This window comes from Trachemys scripta, chromosome 2, assembly GCF_013100865.1.
Source record: "Trachemys scripta elegans isolate TJP31775 chromosome 2, CAS_Tse_1.0, whole genome shotgun sequence".
NCBI classification, from domain to species: Eukaryota; Metazoa; Chordata; order Testudines; family Emydidae; genus Trachemys; species Trachemys scripta.
The window spans coordinates 109,524,390-109,546,083 of record NC_048299.1 but is presented as its reverse complement, the minus strand read 5'-3'; the positions used below and the strand labels follow the sequence as shown (position 1 = coordinate 109,546,083).

General features: G+C 44.6%; 2 protein-coding genes across 2 annotated transcripts in view; both read left to right on the top strand.

The window, feature by feature from the left end:
• FH (fumarate hydratase) overlaps window positions 1-17,884 on the top strand; it is a 39,725-nt gene extending 21,841 nt beyond the window's left edge. The window contains exons 7-10 of the mRNA XM_034761395.1: window positions 9,162-9,365; window positions 10,648-10,775; window positions 12,695-12,848; window positions 17,559-17,884. Coding sequence (XP_034617286.1) covers window positions 9,162-9,365; window positions 10,648-10,775; window positions 12,695-12,848; window positions 17,559-17,701 — 629 coding nt within the window. The 3' untranslated portion in view covers window positions 17,702-17,884. The remainder of the gene's footprint in view (window positions 1-9,161; window positions 9,366-10,647; window positions 10,776-12,694; window positions 12,849-17,558) is intronic.
• Window positions 17,885-20,977: 3,093 nt separating this feature from the next.
• CHMP5 (charged multivesicular body protein 5) overlaps window positions 20,978-21,694 on the top strand; it is a 15,552-nt gene continuing 14,835 nt past the window's right edge. Inside the window, exon 1 of the mRNA XM_034761393.1 lies at window positions 20,978-21,133. Coding sequence (XP_034617284.1) covers window positions 21,065-21,133 — 69 coding nt within the window. The 5' untranslated portion in view covers window positions 20,978-21,064. The remainder of the gene's footprint in view (window positions 21,134-21,694) is intronic.

Below are 21,694 nucleotides of genomic sequence, written 5' to 3'. Positions count from 1 at the left end.
GGTGGCTCGAGTTCCCCCTTTTGCCGTGTGCCACTGCATGCAGGTGTAGAGGGCAGAGCCACCACAGCCCCCCTCATTTTCTTCTTACTTTCCAGAATGGTCATTGGAACCCTGTTCAAGACCAGAATAGTTTTTTCTCTCTCTCTCAGCTTTTGTGTATAGTAGTGTATGTCATATAGTTAATAAATTTTAGTGGTTTAAAAAAAATTCAGACTGACTGTTTTTCCCCATCTGAGGATTTTTTTTCTGCATATGATACCCAGGTAACCAGGATTCAAGCCATGTGCTTCTTGCTTAAGGCCTATGCTAGTGAGTGAGCCTCACAATAGCTGCCTGAGGTGCTTGGGTGAAGCACACGTTAAAGGGCAGTGCCACATTTTCAAGGAGTTCTAGCCTAGAATGAAGAAGGATGGGGAGGCTAAGCTGAAATTCCTGCTGATGGAGGCAGCACTCAGGCTACTGTCAGACCTGTCCCGATTTGACTCTGTTGTGAGTGCTACAGCTTTGGTGAGAAGCATACTTCCAACTTTAGTTGTATTCTGGCACCAATCTCCCTCACTCATACTGAGGAACAAATATGAGACTTCCAAAGAAGCCCTGGTTGGGTCAAGGTCTTCACCTTCTAAGTCTGCTATGGTGGGCAAGAAGGTATTGAGTAGAGCGCACCTAAAACCTCCTCCAAATCAGTGCCTAGGTTGATGCAGTTGGCTCTGGTGCCACAGAGAGCACTATAAAGCCTGGTACCAGAAGTGGCACTGTCATCATCTTCCACACCCCAGGAGACTGTCTCAGTGCTGAATACCCTGGAGGCATTTGCGGCGGCAAAGAATCTGCTCTGCTTCTGAGTGCTGGTGTCACCATCATCCCAGGAGTGGGATCTCTCAGCACTGTTGTCCTATCTGGAACCAGTAGTTCAACCTTTGGTACTGCAGCTGCCTGCTTCCCGCATAGGTGGCCCTTTGGTACCATCCAAGGGGAAAGCCACAATGATGACAATGCTGCACCAGTCTCTGGCACGCACTGGATCAGCTCCTCCGTGATCAAAGGGAAAGGAAGTCTTTGTCACTGGATTTGGAGGTGAGATTGTATGTCTCACAAGCCAGAAGCAGGACCTCCAGTCTCCTCACAGATCCTCTCTTCCTACTGAAGGGTCGCAGCAGTAAGCTGGAACTGCCATGTGAATGTGGCCAGGTCAGTGGCCATCTTGAAACCCTTAGGGGTTTTTCCCACCTTCCAGATCTTTCCTTCACCATGCATATTCAGTCCCCTCATCTAGAAGGACAGAGTCTGTACACCAGAGGGCTCTGTCTAGAGTCCAGTACTGGGACAAGTACTGAGCATCAAGAAGTCATCACAGAGCCAGAGCAACAGCCTATAGAAGAGATTCTAGTACCTCCAGTCTAGGCTTCCTCTTTGTTCTCTCCAGACAAAGCTTTTCTGTCAGGCAACTTCTCCTTCTCCTGATGATTTTAAAGTTTATCAGGAGCTGTTGAAGAGCATGGCTGCAGACTTGGGTGTACAGGCTGAGGAGGTCAGGGAGAGTTGTCACATTGCCTGGTTGGCATTTTATCATCTGTTGGTCCCTCCAGGGTGGCTCTGCCAATTAATGAGGCAATGCTAAAGCCTATAAAGGCTCTGTGGGAGACTCCATCTTCATTGCATCCCACCTCAAAAAGGGCAGAAAGAAAATATTATATATCCTCCACAGGTTTTGAATACCTTTATACTCACTCACTACTGGGCTCATTAGTTGTGACAGCAGCTAATGAGAGAGAGCAACAAGGGCACCAGTCTACCATCCCCAAATGAAAAAATGCTAAAAGGCTGGACTTATTTGGCAGAAAGATTTATTTGACAGGTTTTACGGCTGTGTATTGGTAACCAACAGGCTCTGCTGGGGTGGTATGATTTTAATTTGAGTTTCCATGGAGAAGTTCAGAGAGCTGCTTCTGGAGAATGCCAGGCAGGAATTTTCTTCAATAATCAATGAGGGCAGACTAGTTGCGAGAACATCACTATGGGCAGGGCCAAGTGCAACAGACTTAACAGCTAGAACCATGGCTTCCATGCTCACCATGGATATCATCCTAATTGCAGCCTTCTGGTCTTCCCTATGAAGTCCAAAGTACAATTCAGGACTTGCCATTTGAGGGTCCCTCTCAGTTCTCAGACCAGATGGACAGCAAGTTCCTTGAACTTAAGGACTCTAGTGCCACCCTAAAGTCCTTGGGCTTGTACATAGCTGCCCCAGTCAGAAAGCACTACTGGCCCCAGCAGATGCATCGGTATTCTGATCCACCTCCTCAGCAGGAGTTGTCCAAAAAGAGGTCCAGGGGTTATAGGCATATGCATCCCCCTTCTGCTGTTTTGGCTCCAGCTCCAGGCCCTTCGAGACACCCAGGAAGTACAAAACATTCATTTTAATGGGCTGGTCAAGGTTGCCATGCTAGTCTCCATCTCTCCAGTCCCAGACTCCCTCACCTTCACAAACCATCTGTTGCACTTCCACAGTGCTTGATCCCAAATTACTTTGGACTAGTGGGTCTTGAACTCTGTGGAGGGTAGGATATATGCTCCAGTTTGCTTCTATTCTTCCCCCTCCCTCTTCTGAGACCATTCTCAGGAGCCCCTCATTCATCTCTCTTCAGTTGGAAGCCACAGAGTGGGTTCCACATGGTCTCCTTTGATATCCCTGGTACCACCCACCACTGGGCTCAGGCTACCTCTCTCCAGTCCCAACTGGTTGTTCCCCACTGATGTTGGACATTTCAGATTCTTTCTCTTCAGATTCAGAGGTGGATTCATCTGTATCCCATTCAAGACAGAAGGCATACTCTCCATCACAGACTTGGGGACTGCAGGTCATGCAACAGTCACAGCACTGGCCACCTCCTTCTAAGGAGCAATGGCCCATTCAAGGCTGGGTCCCAGGCCCATATCAGTGGCCATTTCGGACACCGCAGGACATTCTTCTAGGACCTCACCCAACTGTCTCATTCTTTGTCTTCGAGACTGCTCGGGGGGATTGGCACTGAGAGCATCATTCTCCAGTAACCAGTACCAAGCAGACAGAAGTCACTCCCCACCACAAGTCATGGAGCAGCCACCACCTCAGAATCCTGTGACATCCTCTTCCTCGTGGCCAGACAAGGCTGTTGAGGTGGCAAGCTATTCACCAGCCCCAGAGAACCACTGGGCTCATCAAGATCTATTGAAAAGGGTGGCCTCTGTTCTTGACGTTCAAGCAGAGGAGGTGCGTGAAAGTTTTCACTAGTGTCATTGTGGTATCAGCCAAAGTGACTGCCGATTACTGAAGCCATTATGGAGTTGGTCAAGGCACTGTGGCAGACACCATCTTCCTTATCTCCTACAGCAAAGCAATTTGAAAGGAGATAATCCATCCCCTCAAAGGGTTATAAGAATTTCTGTTCTCACCCTCAGCCAGGTTCTTTGGTAGTGGGCGGTGGCTGCTAATAAATGGGAAAAACAAGGACATCAAGCATCAATGCTGAAAGGCAAAGATTTGAAGAGAATAGACTTGTTTGGACGCAAACTTTATTTTATAGGGAATCTAGAGCTCAGGACTGCAAACCAACAGGCACTCCTGAGCCACTGTGACTTCACTCTCTGAGAAAACAATATAAAATGTTTAAAGACAAGCTACCAGAGGACTGTAGGCAGGACTTTGCAGTAATGGTAGTTGAAAGCAAGCTGGTTGCAAGAACTCTCCAGGACAGTTTTCGGAAGACAAGTGATAGGCTCCACAGCCTAAAACAGGGATCGGGAACCTTTCCGAAGTGGTGTGCCCAGTCTTCATTTATTCACTCTAATTTAAGGTTTTGCGTGCCGGTAATACATTTTAACGTTTTTAGAAGGTCTCTTTCTATAAGTCTATATAATATAACTAAACTATTGTCTGTAAAGTAAACAAGGTTTTCAAAATGTTTAAGAAGCGTCATTTAAAATTAAATTAAAATGCTGATCTTACGCCACCAGCCTGCTCAGCTCAGCTCGCTGCCAGCCTGGGGTTCTGTTAATCTAGGCCAGCAGCGGGCTGATCAGGGCCTGCGGACTGGGCCCCAGACCTGGGGGTGTGTGTTTCAGGGGTCAGGGCAGAGGGCTGGAGGAGGGGGTTCAGGGCAGAAGGCTGGGGTGTGTGGGGGGGAGGTTCAGAGATCAGGGCAGAGGGCTGGGGGGGTGCAGGGCAGATGGCTGGGTGTTGTGGGGAGGTCAGGGCAGAGGGCTGGGGGTGTGTGTGGAGGTGCAGGGCAGAAGGCTGGGGTGCTCGGCTCGTGGGGGTGCTCTCAGCCCCCTGCCCTGAGCGGCTCATGGCAGGCGGCTGGAAGGGATATGCCCTGTTCCACCCCCTTCCCCCAGGCTCCGTCCCTACCTCTCTCTGCCTCCTCTACGGAGCTGTGTGCACGTTGCCGCTCTTCCCCCCTCCCCCTCGCTAGGGTCATCAGCTGATGGGCACAGGGAAGGAGAGGAGGAGGGGCAGGAAAGCACCACGCTGGGGGAAGAAGCAGGGGAGTGGGGAAGCTTGGCTGCCGCAGAACCAAGCTTCTGCCTCCTGCCCCCGCAGGAGAGAGCGGTGGGCGGGGGGGCTGAGTGGGGCTGGGACCGCAGCAGGGAGCTGCGTGCCACTCAAAATCGGCTCGTGTGCTGTAGGTTGCCGACCCCTGGCCTAAAAGATTCCAAGGTGATATTAAAATCTCTTGGAATCTAAACTCTGGCAACAAAGAGGAAGCAGTTTCATCCTCAACAGCCTTACAGTGCTCCTCCACCCTCTGTCTCAAGATCCACCAAGGAGAAAGGGCAGGGATTATAGGAGACATCTGCTGCCCTTCTCTTCAGCATCAGTGGGCTCATTCTATCCAGCCACCTCACCCAAACAGACATTATGATATGTTGGTCGAGGTTAGTGAACCAGTGACTATAGTTCCATTTGTTTCCACCCTTTGTTTACAAATAGCTTATCGCATTTCCTAAGTGCTTGGGCCCATGCAACATTGGATCGGTGGGGCTTAAGCGTGATCGAACTGGGGTGTGCCCTCCAGTTCACTTCTCCTCCTCCTCCTCCTCCTCCCCACCTTTCCCATCTCTCTTCAGGAACTACTCTCATGAGATCATCCTTCACCAGGAGATCCAATCACTTCTTCAGGCAAGGGCCATAGAGGAACTCCCGTTCACCTCAGGGGAAAGGCTTGCACTCCCTCTGCTTCCTGATCCCCAAACAAATGGTTGTCTTGGACCTATTTTAGATCTAAGAGAGCTGAACAAATTTCTGAAGAAAATAAAATTCTGCATGGTCACCCTAGCCTCGGTTTATTCCCTCCCTGGAACAGGGGGACTGGTATGCTGTCCTTGACTTAGAGCAGTGGTTCCCAAACTGGGGTTCGTGAACCCCTGGGGGTTCATGAAATGTTACAGGGGGTTCTCGGGGAAAAAATTCCCTAATGGCGGACAGAGCTGTCCCTAGGGACCCCGGCACGGGGCCAGCAGCCCGGAGCCCCTAGACTTCCAAGAGCTAAGCAGATCAAAGCAAGCATATCTATCACACTGAGGAGATTTAAACTTCAAGACTCCTTATAAGAAATGGAAAGGGAGGTGGATATTTTTTGCTTTTTAAAATTAAATAGGCAGCTAGTATTGTTTTTAAAATTATTATGAAGAACAAGTTTAAGCTTTGTTGTAACGTGCGTTGTTTGCCTGGACTGCTCAAGACCTGAATGCTTGTGTAGGAGGAACTCTTTGAGTTGTCTTCTTAAATATCTTCATGTTGTTTCACATCTGATACTCCTTGATGAAACATATGAGCCTGGTCTTATAACAGGCTTATTCAAAGTGATACAAGCTACGAAAGTGAGATCTTGGAAGAGTGTTGCCGTTTTCATAATGTAATAAAAATACTGTAATGATAAATAATAATTAATAGTGTGTAATAAGCATGTCATAAAAACAAATTTTATACTTCCAAGATCACTGCTTTTATAATTTATACTCAGGTAAAGGAGAAAATCCCTGGAAATATTCATTTTTAGGAGGGCGTTCGCGAGACTTGACATTTTAGTGAAAGAGGTTCACAGGCTGTAAAAGTTTGGGAACCACTGACTTAGAGGATGCTTACTTCCATGTCACAATATGGCACAACCATCGGAAGTTTCTCAGATTTGTGTCAAATGGGTCCCATTATCAGTTCACGCTGGTCCCATTCAATCTCTCGGGTGTTCATGAAGTGTAGGGCGATGGTGACAGAACATCTACGAAAATCAGGAATCCATGTGTTCCCGTACCTGAATCACTGGTTGCTCAAGGATCGGTCTGAGGCTCAGGTGTTATCCAGTGTATCCACTGGATCCTATGTATCCTGTCCACATTCAATGCACTGGGGCTACCATAATCTAGGTTTGAAGCGCAACAGGGTTTGGTGCTATGACTGAAGTGTATTCTCTCACCATGGCACACAGCTGCCTCACCCTTATAGGTCACATGGCAAGCGTGTACCTATGTGATTCAACATGCCAAGCTGCATCTCAGAAAGCTGCAGGCATCAGTCTACGCCCCAAGTTGTTGTCATCATTTTGAAAAGGTGGTTCGAGTACCAGTGTCGATTTTGTCATCTCTAGATTGGTGGATGGACCCTCTGAAAGTCTGTGGAGTTCCCTTTAGCCCCCTCGTTACCAGCCCTCACTTTAATACAGACACATCAACCCTGGGTTGGGGAGTTCATTTGAGGTCCCTGCAGACTCAGTCTCTCATCATCTCAGAATCTAATGACTCATATAAATGTCAGGGAGTTAAGAGCTGTGTGGCTAGCCTGTTCAGCTTTCTTCCTGTATATAGTATGAAAGAAGTTGTTCATTCTGATAACTCTGCAACTATGTGTTTTGTAAACAGATAGGGAGGAGCATGGTTGACCTAGCTATGCTAGGAGGCAATTCGCTTTTGGAACTTTTGCATAACCAATTCCATTCATCTCAGTCCTGCTTACTTTCCAGGGAAACAGAACACTTTGGAAAATCAACTGAGCAGAACCTTCTCCAATCGCCACAAGTGGTCTTTATGCTTGGACATTACCGAATCCATCTTCCAGCTCTTGGGGATTCCCCACATGGACCTGTTTGCAACAGAGTCCAAGAGAAATTGCCATTGGTTTTGTTCCAAGGGAGGTCTCAGCCCAGGCTTATTGACCCATGCTTTTCTGCTACCCTGGAATGACCCTCTCCTGTAGGCCTTTCCTCTGATTCCCTTGCTGCCCAGAGTCTTGTTCAAAGTCAAACAAGACCACGCTCATCTCATCCTCATAGCACCAGCGTGGACTCGACAACACTAGTACTTAGCACTGCTGATCTTGCAAATCAAGCCTCTGCTGCCTTTCCTGTTGGATCCAGATGTGATTTCTCAGAACCACGGCCGCCTGTTCTATCCCAGTCTATGATACTTACACCTAATGGTTGGGATGCTTCATGGTTAATGCCTTTGGAGAGATCTGTTCTAAGGATGTCCAGGAAATGCTTCTGAATAGTAGAAAACCCTCAATTTGGAGCATTTAACTGGCCAAATGGAAGAACTTCTCTATTTGGTCCTGTCAGAAAGGCATATCACCAGAGCATGCACCCCTGAACCTCGTACCGGACTATCTTCTGTACCTAAAACGTCAGAGTTCGGCAATTAGCTCTGTATGAGTTCTTTTGGCAGCTATCTCAGCTTTCCATACCTCAGGGGATAGAAGATCCTTTTTCTCCAATATTGTTGACATATTCCTAAAGGGCTTGGATCAGATAGGGTCATGCACATGGGGGTACAATCCGTGCTCGAGATCTGAACTTGGTCCTAGCAAAGTTAATGGGACCACCATTTGAACCCTTTGCAACTTGTTCTCTGCTCCACCTTTCTACGAAGGTAGCATTTTTTTGTTGCCATTATTCAGCCAGAAGGATCAACAAGTTGAGACCCCAATTGTCAGAAATTCCCAATACTGTTTACCATAAGGATAAGTTTCTTTCCCCTCACCCAAAACTTCTCATAAAGGTAGTCTCTTATTTTCATGTTAACCAGGCGATCTATTTACCGACATCCCATGAGCACAGAGTTGAAGAGGTACTTCATTTATTAGATGTGAGAAGGGCTTTATTTTTCTACCAGGAATGTACTAAGTCCTTTAGATCCTTCACACAGTTATTCATTGTGGTTGCGGACAGAGCTAAGGGCTGACCAGTTTTCACTCAGAGAATCTCATCTTGGATCTCTTTCTGCATTTGTTTATGCTACCAGTTGGCTAATATAGACCCACCAGCTAAAGTATTGGTGTATTCTGCTGGAGCACAAGCAACTTTGGCAGCTTTCTTGGTGCAAGTGCCAATCATAGAAATTTGTAAAACAGTAGCTTGGCCATCAGTCCACACTTCTGCTTTTCATTATGTCATTTCCTGTCAGTCCAGGGATGATGCCAATTTCGGAGAGGTTGTCCTACAATCACTGTTCAGGTAGACTGCAAGTCTATCTCCATGTTTGTCTGCCTGTGAGTCACCTGCAGTAGAATGGACATGTGTAAGCACTTGAAGAACAAAAAAAGTTACCCACTTTCTGTAACTTGTTCTTTGAGATATGTTGCACATGTCCATTCCATGACCTGCCCTCCTTCCCCTCTCTATCATAGTCTGTCAAGTATGAAGGAGCTGAGCGGGGTGATGCAGTGGCATGTGGTGACAGGGTGTTTGAGTACTTGTCATGGTGGTATTGTTTGAGGAAAAAACTGTTACCTACCTTTCTGTAACTGTTGCTCTTTGAGATGTGTTGTACATGGGTACTTTTGAGGCAAAACGTTTTCCGACAACTGTGCATGAGGCACGCACACACCTACAGTGGAATGGACGTGCGCAACACATCTCAAAGAACAACAGTTACAGAAAGGTAGGTAACAGTTTTTTCTCAAACAATACCACCATGACAAGAACTTTTCTTTAGGAAACTCTTGGTTGTCATAAGTCTGGAGAAGAAAACATTCTGCTTGACTTGGCTGCTTAATATTTTTACTTTTATATTATCTAGTTTATGATTTTTATATTAACTAGACAGCATTTCAAGAGCTTTGGCTAAGGGCATGCTGCTTTAACTAATGATTATGCCTCAAAAAACCTTTAATACTCATTTCTCCGTAGGCTTGCCTTTCATCACTGCTCCAAATAAATTTGAAGCTCTTGCTGCTCATGATGCTCTAGTTGAACTCAGTGGGGCAATGAACACTGTGGCTTGCAGTCTGATGAAGATAGCTAATGATATTCGTTTCTTGGGTTCTGGACCACGCTCTGGTCTAGGGGAACTCATCCTGCCTGAAAATGAACCTGGAAGCAGCATTATGCCAGGTAGCGTATCCAATAACAAATGTCAATTACGTTTGTGCAGCAAGTAAGAGTAATAATTATTATTAACAAGTATGTATAGAACTGTGACAGAGTTGAGTGGTAAAATGGTATGAAGCACTAAAATGATGCAGTTTTTGACAGTCACTGATCGTCCATTTTTGTCCACAAAAATGTGTGCAAGTAAAATTATTTGCTTTATAACGTGTGTGTGTGTGTGTGTGTGTGTGAGAGAGAGAGAGAGAGTGTAAATGCTTTGGAGAGATGCGGTATAAAGGTTTAGTTGGCAAGTGTCTTGGAAGAGTGCATTTTTTATGCAAAGGTTTTTATTGTCACAGATTTTTAGATTTACCCTCTGAGTACAAATAGCATCTCTTATTCAGTTTGAAAAAACAAAGGTGGATTGGCTTGGGGACTGTGGACTAAATTTCATCCTTCCCAACCAGGTGAAGATTGCATGAGGAAGAGCAGCAAGGGAGGGGAATAAGGACTTCGAAAACTATTCTTCTTCCACTTTCTAAAAAGCAATTCAAAGCAGGCCCTTCATGTGTTGAACTGATTACTGCAGATGGAATAGGTGCTTGTGTGTGTGATCTTTGTCTGTTTAGTTCCACGTATAAATACAAGCCATTGTGGCAGGTTGCGGTTTTTTTCTTTCTGCGCAATATTTTTAAATGGGAGGGGTTTTAGGATTGAAACATGCACAGTAATTTTTTGATCCAAATGGCCTTTGTTTCTGATTTCTTTCCCCTGAAGTAAATGAAGCCTTTGCAGGTCATTTCTCCATATTGAGGATAAGGGTGGCAGCCAGCTGCACAGTTCCTGTGCTCCTGGAAGGTTGCCAGTGCAGCCCTCATCTTAACAAAGTTTGGACAGCCCTGCTTTAAAGTGTAATCTTGCAGCTCCTCCTTTCCTCCTCAAAGAAAGGGGAGAAATGTAATTTTTAAAAAGTTTTGATTGTTTTGTGGGAGGTAGGAGGGGGAGTACGTTTCAGAATAATAACCTTCGTCTTGAGTAGTAAGGCATTCTGGGAGGCAAACAGTTGTCAAGGCCATACAAGGTAAATGTCTGACAGGCTTCTCACACCATAAACAAATCCTAGTTTTTATCAGAAAAGTACAGTGGGTTTAATAAATCTGTGCCTGTATGTTGTTCACTGCTTGACTGCTGCCTCTTTTACATGTTTCTTGAAATCACATTTACCATTTCTGAGAATTTAAATTCAGAAAACAAACATTGGAGAACTTTTTTTTTTTTTTTTACTTTCCCCTTCCCTCCCCAACAGGAAAAGTAAACCCTACCCAGTGTGAGGCTGTAACCATGGTGGCAGCTCAAGTGATGGGAAATCATGTCGCTGTTACAGTGGGAGGCAGCAATGGACATTTTGAATTGAATGTTTTCAAGCCCATGATTGTAAGCTCAAAACATTTTAATTTTTTTTAAATTAAAAAAACGGTTATCTTACTGTATGTCCTTAGGGAAGAATTTCAGTGATTGCTTGGACAGCACAAGCACCAGAGAGGCAGAGAATATTAATTTTAGAAGAATCTTAAATTCTGCTTGGTGATAAATCAAATAGCTCATCATTTTGAGAGATAACTGGCTGTCCAATATGTAAGAATTGAGTTTTTGTAGCACTTTATCATAGAAATGCATTATAAACTCTAGTTATCATAGTGCCCCTAGGAGAAAAGGGCAGATGGCAAAACTGAGGCAGCAAGAATAAGGATCTGTGTCAGAGCTGACGTTTTGAAATGAGGAATTCCTGTTTTCTATTCCAGTGCCCAGAAGACTTTGTTTTGTTGTGCAGTCCCTTTGGCCTTCCTGCAGTACACACCCCAATTGCCTGGAAAGCTATTTACCATTGTACCATTAAATTAATTAACTGTTCAGATTCACATTACAAATGTTTAAAATGTAAATTCAGGATAATAATCTTGGGCTCGGGGCCTCTAAAATATTTATCTTATGCATTTCCTAGGAGGACATATCAGAATCTTAATGTGACCATTTCCTTACTGTGTTTAAAGGCAGAGGCACAGCTGAGCGGAGGAGTATATAGCATACGCAGTTAATCACTTTGACACTTGAAATTTCAGGCTAAATCATACCTATATTGCTTCCAGTAAAAATTTTGTGAGAGTTGAATCCACATGTTGTTAGATTCATTCTGCTTCTGGGAGTTGTCAAGGCAACAAGTAGTTCATTTGCACACCTATCTTGTCTGGGTGCTTATTCTTCCCTCTAGACTGGATTGTGCAGGGCATGGAGAAATAGAAGGAAACCTGTTTAGTGTAGGTGGGGAAAGAAAACAAAGGACTGAGGGGTCTATCTTACTCCATGAAGGGTGAGTTAGGAAGAGGAGAGGAGGAGGAGGAATGAACAGAGGAGAAATTGAGGGAAAGAATAGAGGCAAAAGCCTAAAAACAGGGAATTGTGGAAAAGGAAGACCAAAAAGTCAAAACAAGAAGAAAAAACAAAGGTAGAAGATACAGCAGGAGAAATCATTAAAATAACAGTGGTGCTGGGCTTACAGAATAAGCTACATTATAGCAGAAAGGTCAGGGCAGTAAAAACAGTGAGGGGGGGATGTAGCAAGCAGTGTTTTGTTTTCTTGCACCTGGCCATTTATTGTCTGCTACTTTTTTTTCATGCTGTTTAAGGGTGTTTTAAACAAAATGAAAAGACTTTTAAAAGCTGTATGTACTTGTCTATGAATCTCCTAAATAGACCTAGTAAGGAATTTTTTTCATTTGAAAAAGTGTCTTTTTTCAAAGTCTCTATCTAACTTTGATGATAATAATAGCATACTGAACAGCTATAGTGATATTCCCAATAGGAGATATAGGTGTCCCTTTCCATTATTATTCTTTACTAAACTTTGGCTTTAGTGCTATCAACTGGATGCCGTTTCGGAGTAATTGACTGCCAGGGGGTATGCCAATTGTGCATCCACTTAATTTTAAATATCTTTTATTGATGTGTGTAAAATTCACACTTTTCTTTCTGAAATCTAGCACTTACATAGCACATTTTTAATCTATTGATTTCTAAGTAGTTTACAAAGATGTTTTGCTTATATATTCAATAGTATGGATAATGTCTACTGCACTTAAGTGTTCTTCAGGATATGAAATACTTCACATAAAGTGCTTTTTTAAATATCAGTGACTCAATTTATATTGCAAAAGGAAGAGAGTACAGTACAGCACACAATCCTTTGCTAAAGATGTACTGTCAAATGGATGGATCATAAGGTTTTTAAGAAATGATGATGTATCAGATAACGAAAATGTTAATAGCTGCATCTAATAACTTTCTGCATTTTTTAGATTAAAAATGTATTAAACTCTGCAAGGCTCCTTGGAGATGTTTCTGTTTCCTTCACTGACAACTGTGTGGTCGGAATCCAAGCCAACACGGAGAGGATCAACAAACTAATGAACGAGTCTTTGATGTTGGTGACTGCACTTAATCCCCACATAGGTAAAAGTCTAAGACTGATATCTATTCATTGGAATATATAAACTTCTCAAAAAAATACATAGTGACAGTTACTGTGAATAACCAAGCAGTAGATTATTCTGCTTAAGAAGGTACAGTGTTTCAGACTTCCTTCTATTTTGTTCTTTGATCAAGAATGCACTCAAGTGCTTGATCAAAAATTAGCTTTTTCTTTGACAAACAAACTGAATTAATAAGAGAGTTCATTATGGCCAGGAAACTTTTTTTTTTTTTTTTTTACATAAGACTATTTCTAATTGTTTACGTACATATTTTGAAGAATTCCATTACATGATGATGTTGTTATAGAAAACTAGCATAGACAATTACACAATCAAGGCCCTGTGTTGATAGGGGAACATGTATATCCCAGACTCATGAGTAAGGCTAAGTTTTTGTTACGGATATTTTTAGTAAAAGTCAGGGATGGGTCACAGGAAATACGGGAAGTACAAAAGATGAAATAAATGAAGTACACCTTGTGATGTATTATCCTTTTTATTGTTGTTCACTCACAAAATTCAGTAGTACTCAGTGTCTCACATTTGAGTTTGCATTAGTGAGGTTGTGCTTTATCTTGCACTTGGTCCTGCCTACCTGTTTGCCTCATCCATCCACACAATAATTCCTCTTCTATCTTGTTTAATCACACTGTACACACTGAACAGCATGTATATCCCAGAAGCCTTTGCATCAGGCACTATTGATAAACATGAATGTAAATACTGCTGGTGTGTACCGATATGGAAGCTGGCTAGCATGCCAGCAGCCTGATGAAGCAATGTCAGCACCAAAGATACAGAAACTCTCTTACAGGCTAAGATATGGGTGGGATTTCTTGTCTGCGAGGATGATGGAGGAAAGGGATCTTCAAGCTTATCTAAGTCCATTTCTACAGTTTGTCTTCCCCAGCCATATAAACTCTGCTGTTATCCTCTTCACAATTTTATGAACTAATAATATTGTATAAATATTAATAACTACCACAATCTTTACTTAATCAGAAGTAGATAAAGAGCAGTTCTTCAAGTGGTTGCAGATGTGTATTCCACTCAAGTGTGCACATGCCAAGTGCATGAGAGTTGGAGAACTTTGATTGTAGGTGGCGCTGCACTCATGCCTCTGGCCTTTAGCCCCTCCCCAGGCTATTTAAGGGTGCCGCCACCCTGATCTCTTTGTCCCTTTACTGCCCACAGCTACAGTCTGAGCGTTTGGTGTGGTTGTTTCTCTGTTTTCTAGAGTTTTAGTGTACACTGCTACCTTGATATAACACGAATTCGGATATAACACGGTAAAGCAGTGCTCCGGGGGGGGTAGGCTGCGCACTCCAGTGGATCAAAGCAAGTTCAGTATAACGCAGTTTCACCTATAATGCGGTAAGATTTTTTGGCTCCCGAGAACAGCGTTATATCAAGGTGGAGGTGTATGTAGTTTTAGTGTGGTTTAGTAGTACCCTTAGGTTTAGTTGTATTAGTAGGTTAAAATTGATTTTTACCCTGGGTGATGCCCTCAGTGAGGTTAAAGCATTGTCCATCATGTGGGATGTATATCCCCAACAGTGACCCCGACCTGTGGTGTTTGTTGTGCACAGGAGAAAGTCAGAAGAAAGAGAGGTGCTCCATGTTGTTTAAAAGGAGAATTCACGTGGTGTCTGAAGCAGCACCTCTTAGAGCAGGCCATGAGGTCTGCTTCAGCAGTGGCGACCTCTGCAGATTGCCTGGACCTGCACTCTCCTTCAGAGCTGGCCCAGAATGTAGCTCCCAGCTTGGGGTCTGGTGCTTCCCCTAGTGGGAAGTGGGATTGTTCTCCTTTATTTTGTCCTCCAAGAAAGAGGTCTCACAAGATGAACTGAGACCATTCAGGACTTGGTGAGATGCCTCCTTGTCTTTTTAAGAGGAATACTGACTGGCACTGTGAATCCTCCGGTATTCGAGATGGAGCTGGGCCACCTAACCACTCCCTGATACTTACCCATGATCAGTTAGACATTGTACCATTGACTTGGTACTGGCCATGGGAGTCTGAGTTAGGTACCAACATCATCCTGCCTGTTTCTATGTCATTGGTCTACCAGGCAGTGTCAGACCTGCTCTGCCTCTCCATTCTTGATTCCCTAATAATTCAGGAGCATTTGACAGCTGGGGCAGCTGCTTTGGCTGTGCTCTCGGCATCATCTAGTTTGGTTGCAGATTGTTTCGTACCTTGACACTGTATTACGTTCCACCTGAGAACCAGAGTTCAGAGTTGTAGTCAACATCTTGTTTGGTACTGAGAGACCCATCGGTGCAGACGCTGTCTTTGGCACTAACTATATCTTTGCTGCAGACTTTATCTTTAGGATTGGTACTACTTCCGCTCAATATCTGTTTGCTCTGGGACCGAGCGGAACTGCGATGCCTCTTTCAGTACTGAAGGCACCATCTTCTCATTCATTCTCAGTACTGATATCATCTCCTTATTAGTTTTTGGATGAGGCTGGTTCCTTGCTTGCTCCTTTGGGGGTGGCTCTTCCACTATCACTGGATGACTACTGGAGGCTGGTCGAGATTGAGGACATCTTCCTCTTCTTCTTTGCTGTCCAAGCACAGTTCTCAGCAATCCTGAAGACTGTCCTTCTATCATCATCAGTACCAAATATCAGTGCTGTTACCGCAGTAGGGATAGGGGTTCCTGGCCTAGTACCTACTGGCCAACAGTATGCGTATTCCCAATGGCCCCCTTGGGATGTGGCAACTTGTTCTCTCTCTCCTATGCTAAAAGACAGCATTTCTTCTGGCCATAACTTCTGTGGGAAGAGTTAATGAGCTGCAGGCCCTAATGGTGGGCTTTCAGTATACCCAGTTTTTCAAGGACAAGGTTGCCTTGAGATCTCATCATAAATTTCTCTTTAAGGTGGGTTTCAGAGTAGCAGCCGTGTTAGTCCTGTTCTCTAAGGTGGTGCCACTATTTCATCTTAACTAGACAATTTACTTATCTATATATTTTTTTTCCCAAACCTCATTCGAATGCTGATGAACAGCATCTTCACTCCTTAGATGTGAGGTGATGCTTGGCATTTCACATAGAAAGAACCAAACTATTTAATTCACCACCTTGTCTTTTTATTTTCTTTGTGGAACACAAGAGTGATCAAGCCGTCTCCACATAGACAATTTCCAGTTGGTTAACATCCTGTGTCACTACAGTTTGAAATAACTTGGACTCCACCACCTCCACAGAGGTTAAGAGCCCATTTGACAATATCCCAAGCAGCTTTGATCACTTTTCACAGTGATATTTTGATATTGGACATTTTCAGGGCTGCTACTTTGTCTTCGGTACATACTTTTACCAAGCTTTATACTTTTATGTCTGCATCCTGATCAGATGCAAATTTTGGGAAGGCAATCTTGCAGTCACTCTTTAAATAGACTCCAAGCCCCACCGCTTTCTGATACTGATTGAGTTACCTGAGTGGAATACACATCTGCAACTCAAAGAAGTGAAGACTGTTACTTCCTAGTATTGTAACTGTTGTTGTTCTAGATGTGGGTGCAGATGTGTATCCCATGACCCACATTTGGTCCCTTCTGCATTGGAGTCCCAATTCTTGGCATTCTGTGCAAAGGATCTGAGGGGAGTTGGGGTAGTGCCACCATTAAATAGCCTGGGGAAGGGATAAGGCCCGGGAAACACAAGTGCTGACCCTATGTTTACTGCTAGGCAAAGTTCTCTGACTCTGGTGCGCACAGCGCACACACCCCAGGGTGGAATGCACCTCTGCACCCATGTCTTTAAGAACAACAGTTACAGTATCAGCAAGTAACTGTCTTTTTCGTTTGTTTAGTAAAACTTGAAAAATTATATTCCTGACATCAGTCACCTATTATATTGTTCCTTTTGAATCTATTTCTTTTGTTTCCTATAATTACTTTCTTTGATGACAGTGCATTAGTTTTATTCAGTTAGGGTTTTTTGGTGTTAAACTTAATGGGATTCAGTGGTGAAATTTTAATTCTTCCTCCCCAGGAGTTGTGCTTGTCATTGAATATTATTTTTAATATAGATCAACTACAGAGCTGTTCATTTTGAGTCATGCTACTAGGTGGCAACATTTATGTCTCTTAGAAGTTGGATTACTTCTCCTGCATGACTATTCTGCTATACTTATATTTTATGTTTTTAAATGTTTGTTCATGGAAGCTCAAAACCCAATCATTAATTGCATTTTTGTGTGTTCCAATTAACTAGTTCTTTCACTGCATGTGGAAATGAATTTATTCTGTATAAGATCCCAAAGAGTAGATAAACTACCACTGAGCACAGTCAGCAGAAAATAAATGCCCTGTTCACAATAGCCATACCTATAGGCTTTTTTGAAAATACTGGTCTCTAGCGGTTAAAATTTCATAGCAAGACATGTGGCAATAGATGATCATGAAATGTTTAAGGAAAGTCATTGAATTGAGTGGCAACAAGCCTAATTAAATTTTATGTCACATAAAATTTACCTAAATATTTTATTACCAGAATATCTTTTAATTTTTAGGGGGGGGGGTTAATACTGCTTTAAACCAACATTCATGACTTCAAATTAAGTAAAATATAGTAGCAGTAGTTCTGAATAGACCAAGTTGTCTCCTTTAAGAGGTCTTCTGAACACATAGTGGCCAAAATCAGATTAATCTGCTGTTTCTTTTGTTTTAATTACAGGATATGACAAGGCAGCCAAGATTGCCAAAACAGCACACAAAGAAGGGACAACACTAAAAGAAGCAGCTATTAAGCTTGGATTCCTTACATCAGAACAATTTGATCAGTGGGTGAAGCCTAAAGATATGCTAGGTCCTCAGTAATTTTAACAAGTGTACTTAAAAGGAAAAAAATTAAATTGTATAAAACAAAATATTTTGCAGCTCACTTTTTCATGGCCACTTATATTATGATTGAAGTGCTTTTCCATATGGGTCATAAGGTTATATGAGGAAATTGTTCTAATATAATAAATATATGCAAATATAATAAATATTCCAAAAAGATTGATTCATCCAACTGCATCTCATTGCCAGAGATACCTCATTATTTATGTAGTTTAGATGCATGTCCTCAAAAATAATTGCATACTTGAAAGGATGGTGCTTCCAGAGCAATAGCTATACAATTAACTCTATGTAATAAAAGGCAATGCGTCTTTTATTATTGAAACAAAACATAAAGAAATACTGTAAATTACTTCCTTTATGGATCATTTGATTAGCTAATTTGAAGTATAGGAGCCTTCCAGTACTGGATTGCCTGCTTTAAACCAAAAGGTAACTTTGTTCAAGAATAAAGATGAATGACTAATTTATGAGATGTCCTTGAAAATGTATTCATATTTTGCAGAACATAATTTTAATATTTGTAAACCAAGCACCTGCATTGTCAATGCCAAGAAACCCAACTTTAAATTTGCCTTCCAATATTTTACCTAATTTCTTAAAAATCAAAAATTAAATATATAAAAACTTTGTGTATCCTAAAGGACATCAAATTTTAGACTATTTTGTTCGCAGCCTTTATTAAATAGTGGAAGTTGCGGTAACCTGATCTAGTAATACCGAGAAATCTAACCACACCCCTCAATTGTGTGCCAAAACAACAAATGGCAGACATACATCCTCAGCTAAAGAGGTAGATATTTTTGTCGGTTGGAGCTTGATACCTTACCCAGTGCTTGGCTGAGGGCTAGCTAATCGTTGGATTAGATGAAATGAAGACATAAGGCATATTGAACAAGATGAGACATTGCGGAACTTTGCATATGATAGGTAAGTTATATGGCCTCTGTTACACAAGAGATCAGACTAGATCAGGGGCTGGCAAACTATGGCCCGCGGGCCGCATCCAGTCTGTGAGCCATTTTAAGGCAGCCCGCAAGCTCCTGCTGGGCACTCTGGCACTCCAGCCGGGGCACTGGGTCAGGGGCTGCACCATGTGGCTCCCAGAAGCCGCAGCATGAACCATGGCATGGTCCCGCTCCAGCTCCTAAGCACTCCAATGGGAACTGCAGGGACAGTGCCTGCAGATGGGGCAGCGTGCAGAGTAGCCTGGCTGTGCCTCCTGCATAGGAGCCAGAGAAGGGATGTGTCATTACTGCTGGGAGCTGCTTGAGGTAAGCGCCACTCAAAGCCTACATCCCTCAGCCTCTCCCCATGCCCCAACCCACTGCCCCAGCCCTGATCCCCCTCCTGCTCTCCAAACCCCTTGATCCCACCTGAAGCACCCTCCTGCACCCCAAACCTCTCATCCCCAGCCCCACCCCAGAGCCTGCACCCCCAGCTGGAACCTGCACCCCTTCCCGCACCGCAACAACAATTTTGTGAGCATTCATGGCCTGCCATACAATTTCTATTCCCCAATGTGGCCCTCAGACCAAAAGGTTTGCCCACCCCTGGACTAGATGATCACAATGGTCCATTCTGGCTTTGGAATCTATGAATCTATAGCACCCTCAGGTAGGAGAAATACTTGCCCACTGCCTCCCTTTGAGAATGCATGGCAAAGAAGGAATTGAGCCACAAAAAAGCAGCCCTGGAAAATCTTGCTATGGGCTATAGGTGAGTGACCAACAGTATTGAAGGCAGTTGATAGATCTGATAGTATCAGCATGTACACCTGATCTTCATCAGCAGGAGCAGATCACTAGTGTGATCTGCATTCCATAACCAAATCTGGTACAGTAGAGCCTCAGAGTTATGAACAGCAGAGTTTCAAAATGACTGGTCAACTACACACCTCATTTGGAACCAGAAGTACACAGTCAGGCAGCAGTGGGGGGGGGGGGGGAAGCAAATACAGTACAGTATTGTTAAAAATAAAAGGAAAGTTTAGAAAAAAAATTGACAGGTAAAGAAATTGTTTGTGCTTATTTCATTTAAATTAAGATGGTTAAAAGCAGCATTTTTCTTCTGTATAGTAAAGTTTCAAAGCTGTATTAAGTCAATGATCAGTTATAAACTTTTGAAAGAACAACCATAATGTTTTGGTCAGAGTTATGAACAACCTTCATTCCTGAGGTGTTGGTAACTCTGAGCTTCTACTGTATTCAGATTGACAAAGTTCCAGGAAATTTAAAACAACTGCATGCTCGCAGTTGACTTGCCCTAACCTTTTCAATAATCTTAATTAAAAATGGAAGGTTTGAAGTGTTGCCTTTGTGTGTCTGTCAAAAGGTGGTTTCTTGAGCGGTGGCAATATATGTTCTCTACTCAGTAGACAGTTTGCCCTTCTTCGAGCAGGCACGGACAAGCTCCATCCATGAGGGGTTTCAGAGTAGCAGCCGTGTTAGTCTGTATCCGCAAAAAGAACAGGAGTACTTGTGGCACCTTAGAGACTAACAAATTTATTACAGCATAAGCTTTCGTGGACTGAGGTTCTTTGCTCTACTGATCGAAGTCAGCAGCGTGAGTGATACTCCATTGACCTTTATCGTGCCTCCTGCTAGCTGTAACTTTTGAACCCTTAGCCCGTCCCTGTAGGGGGCAGGTTTGGCAGAAGGAAGGGGGTTGCCCATTTTGCATAGACGTATTCCTGGAGGTTACATCCCATGACAGTCTTTAATTAAAGCTTCGTCTTTAATGCCTGGAGCCTCCAGCCCACTCCCAGAGCGCTGGCGACGCCAAGGACGGGAGAAGCGCTGCGCTGGTGAAGGCACCTAGCAGCACCCGGGGGCTCAGGGCGCTCCCCTGGGGACGGAACCCGGAGACCCCGCCCCTGCGTGACGGGGGATTTCGCTCCCCCCGGGGTGGGGGCGAAGGGCGCGGCCTGCGGAGCGCGCCGGGCGGGGCAGGGGCTCTGGGCGGTGGAAGGAGCCGGTCGGGCTGGGGGCAGGTTGTTCCGTCCCCGCCACCCCGCGAGGGCGCTGGCTGCCGCGGGCCCTTTGATTGGCGTCTCTGTCCCCAGGTGCTCCTTTTAGCCCCGCCCCCACATCCAGGGCCAATCGCTGCTCACGCAGCTGGGCGGAAGAGCAGAGAGCGGCGCTTTCCTTCCTCACTTCCGCCCTTATCTAGACGTGTCCCGCCCTCTGCCTTCCCGGATTGGCTGTCGGGTGAGACGTCACTAGCGCCGGCGCAGAGCGCTCGGCAGTGGGGGAGGGGCGGCGAGACGGAGCGTTTCCGGGTTGGGAGAGTCGCTGCCGCCGCCGCCGCTTGTGTCCGTCCCGCTCTGAGGCCGCCGCGATGAATCGATTCTTCGGGAAATCGAAGCCCAAAGTGCCGCCGCCGAACCTCACCGATTGTATCGGGACGGTGAGTGTGTGGGTGGGGGCGGGGCCAGCCGGGCGGGCACAGGCCGGGCCCCCCCCCATCCTAGCCCCATCCCAGCCCCATCCCGTGTTCGGGTCGCCGAGGCGGCTCTGCCCGGGTTAGCGGGGAAAATCTCCAGCCGGGTGCGCCCCCTGCACCGGGCCGTTGTTGTTATCAGGCCCTGCGTGTGACTCACCCCCGGGGACACACAATCCCTTCCCCGTCCCCCGCCGCGAGCCAGCCACACCCATACGGAGAGTCACACCCCGAGAAACACACAGCGACACTAGAGTGAGACACAGCTCCCCTCTCCCCACGGAGAGAGAGAAACTCACGGAGAGAGCTGGAGGGAGGGGGCACCTCACCCCCACTCCCACCCGAGACACACAAGCACAAGACAGGGGGTAGCTGTGTTAGTCTGAATCTGTAAAAAGCAACAGAGGGTCCTGTGGCACCTTTAAGACTAACAGAAGTATTGGGAGCATAAGCTTTCATGGGTAAGAACCTCACTTCTTCAGATGCAAGAAGTGAAGTTCTTACCCACGAAAGCTTATGCTCCCAATA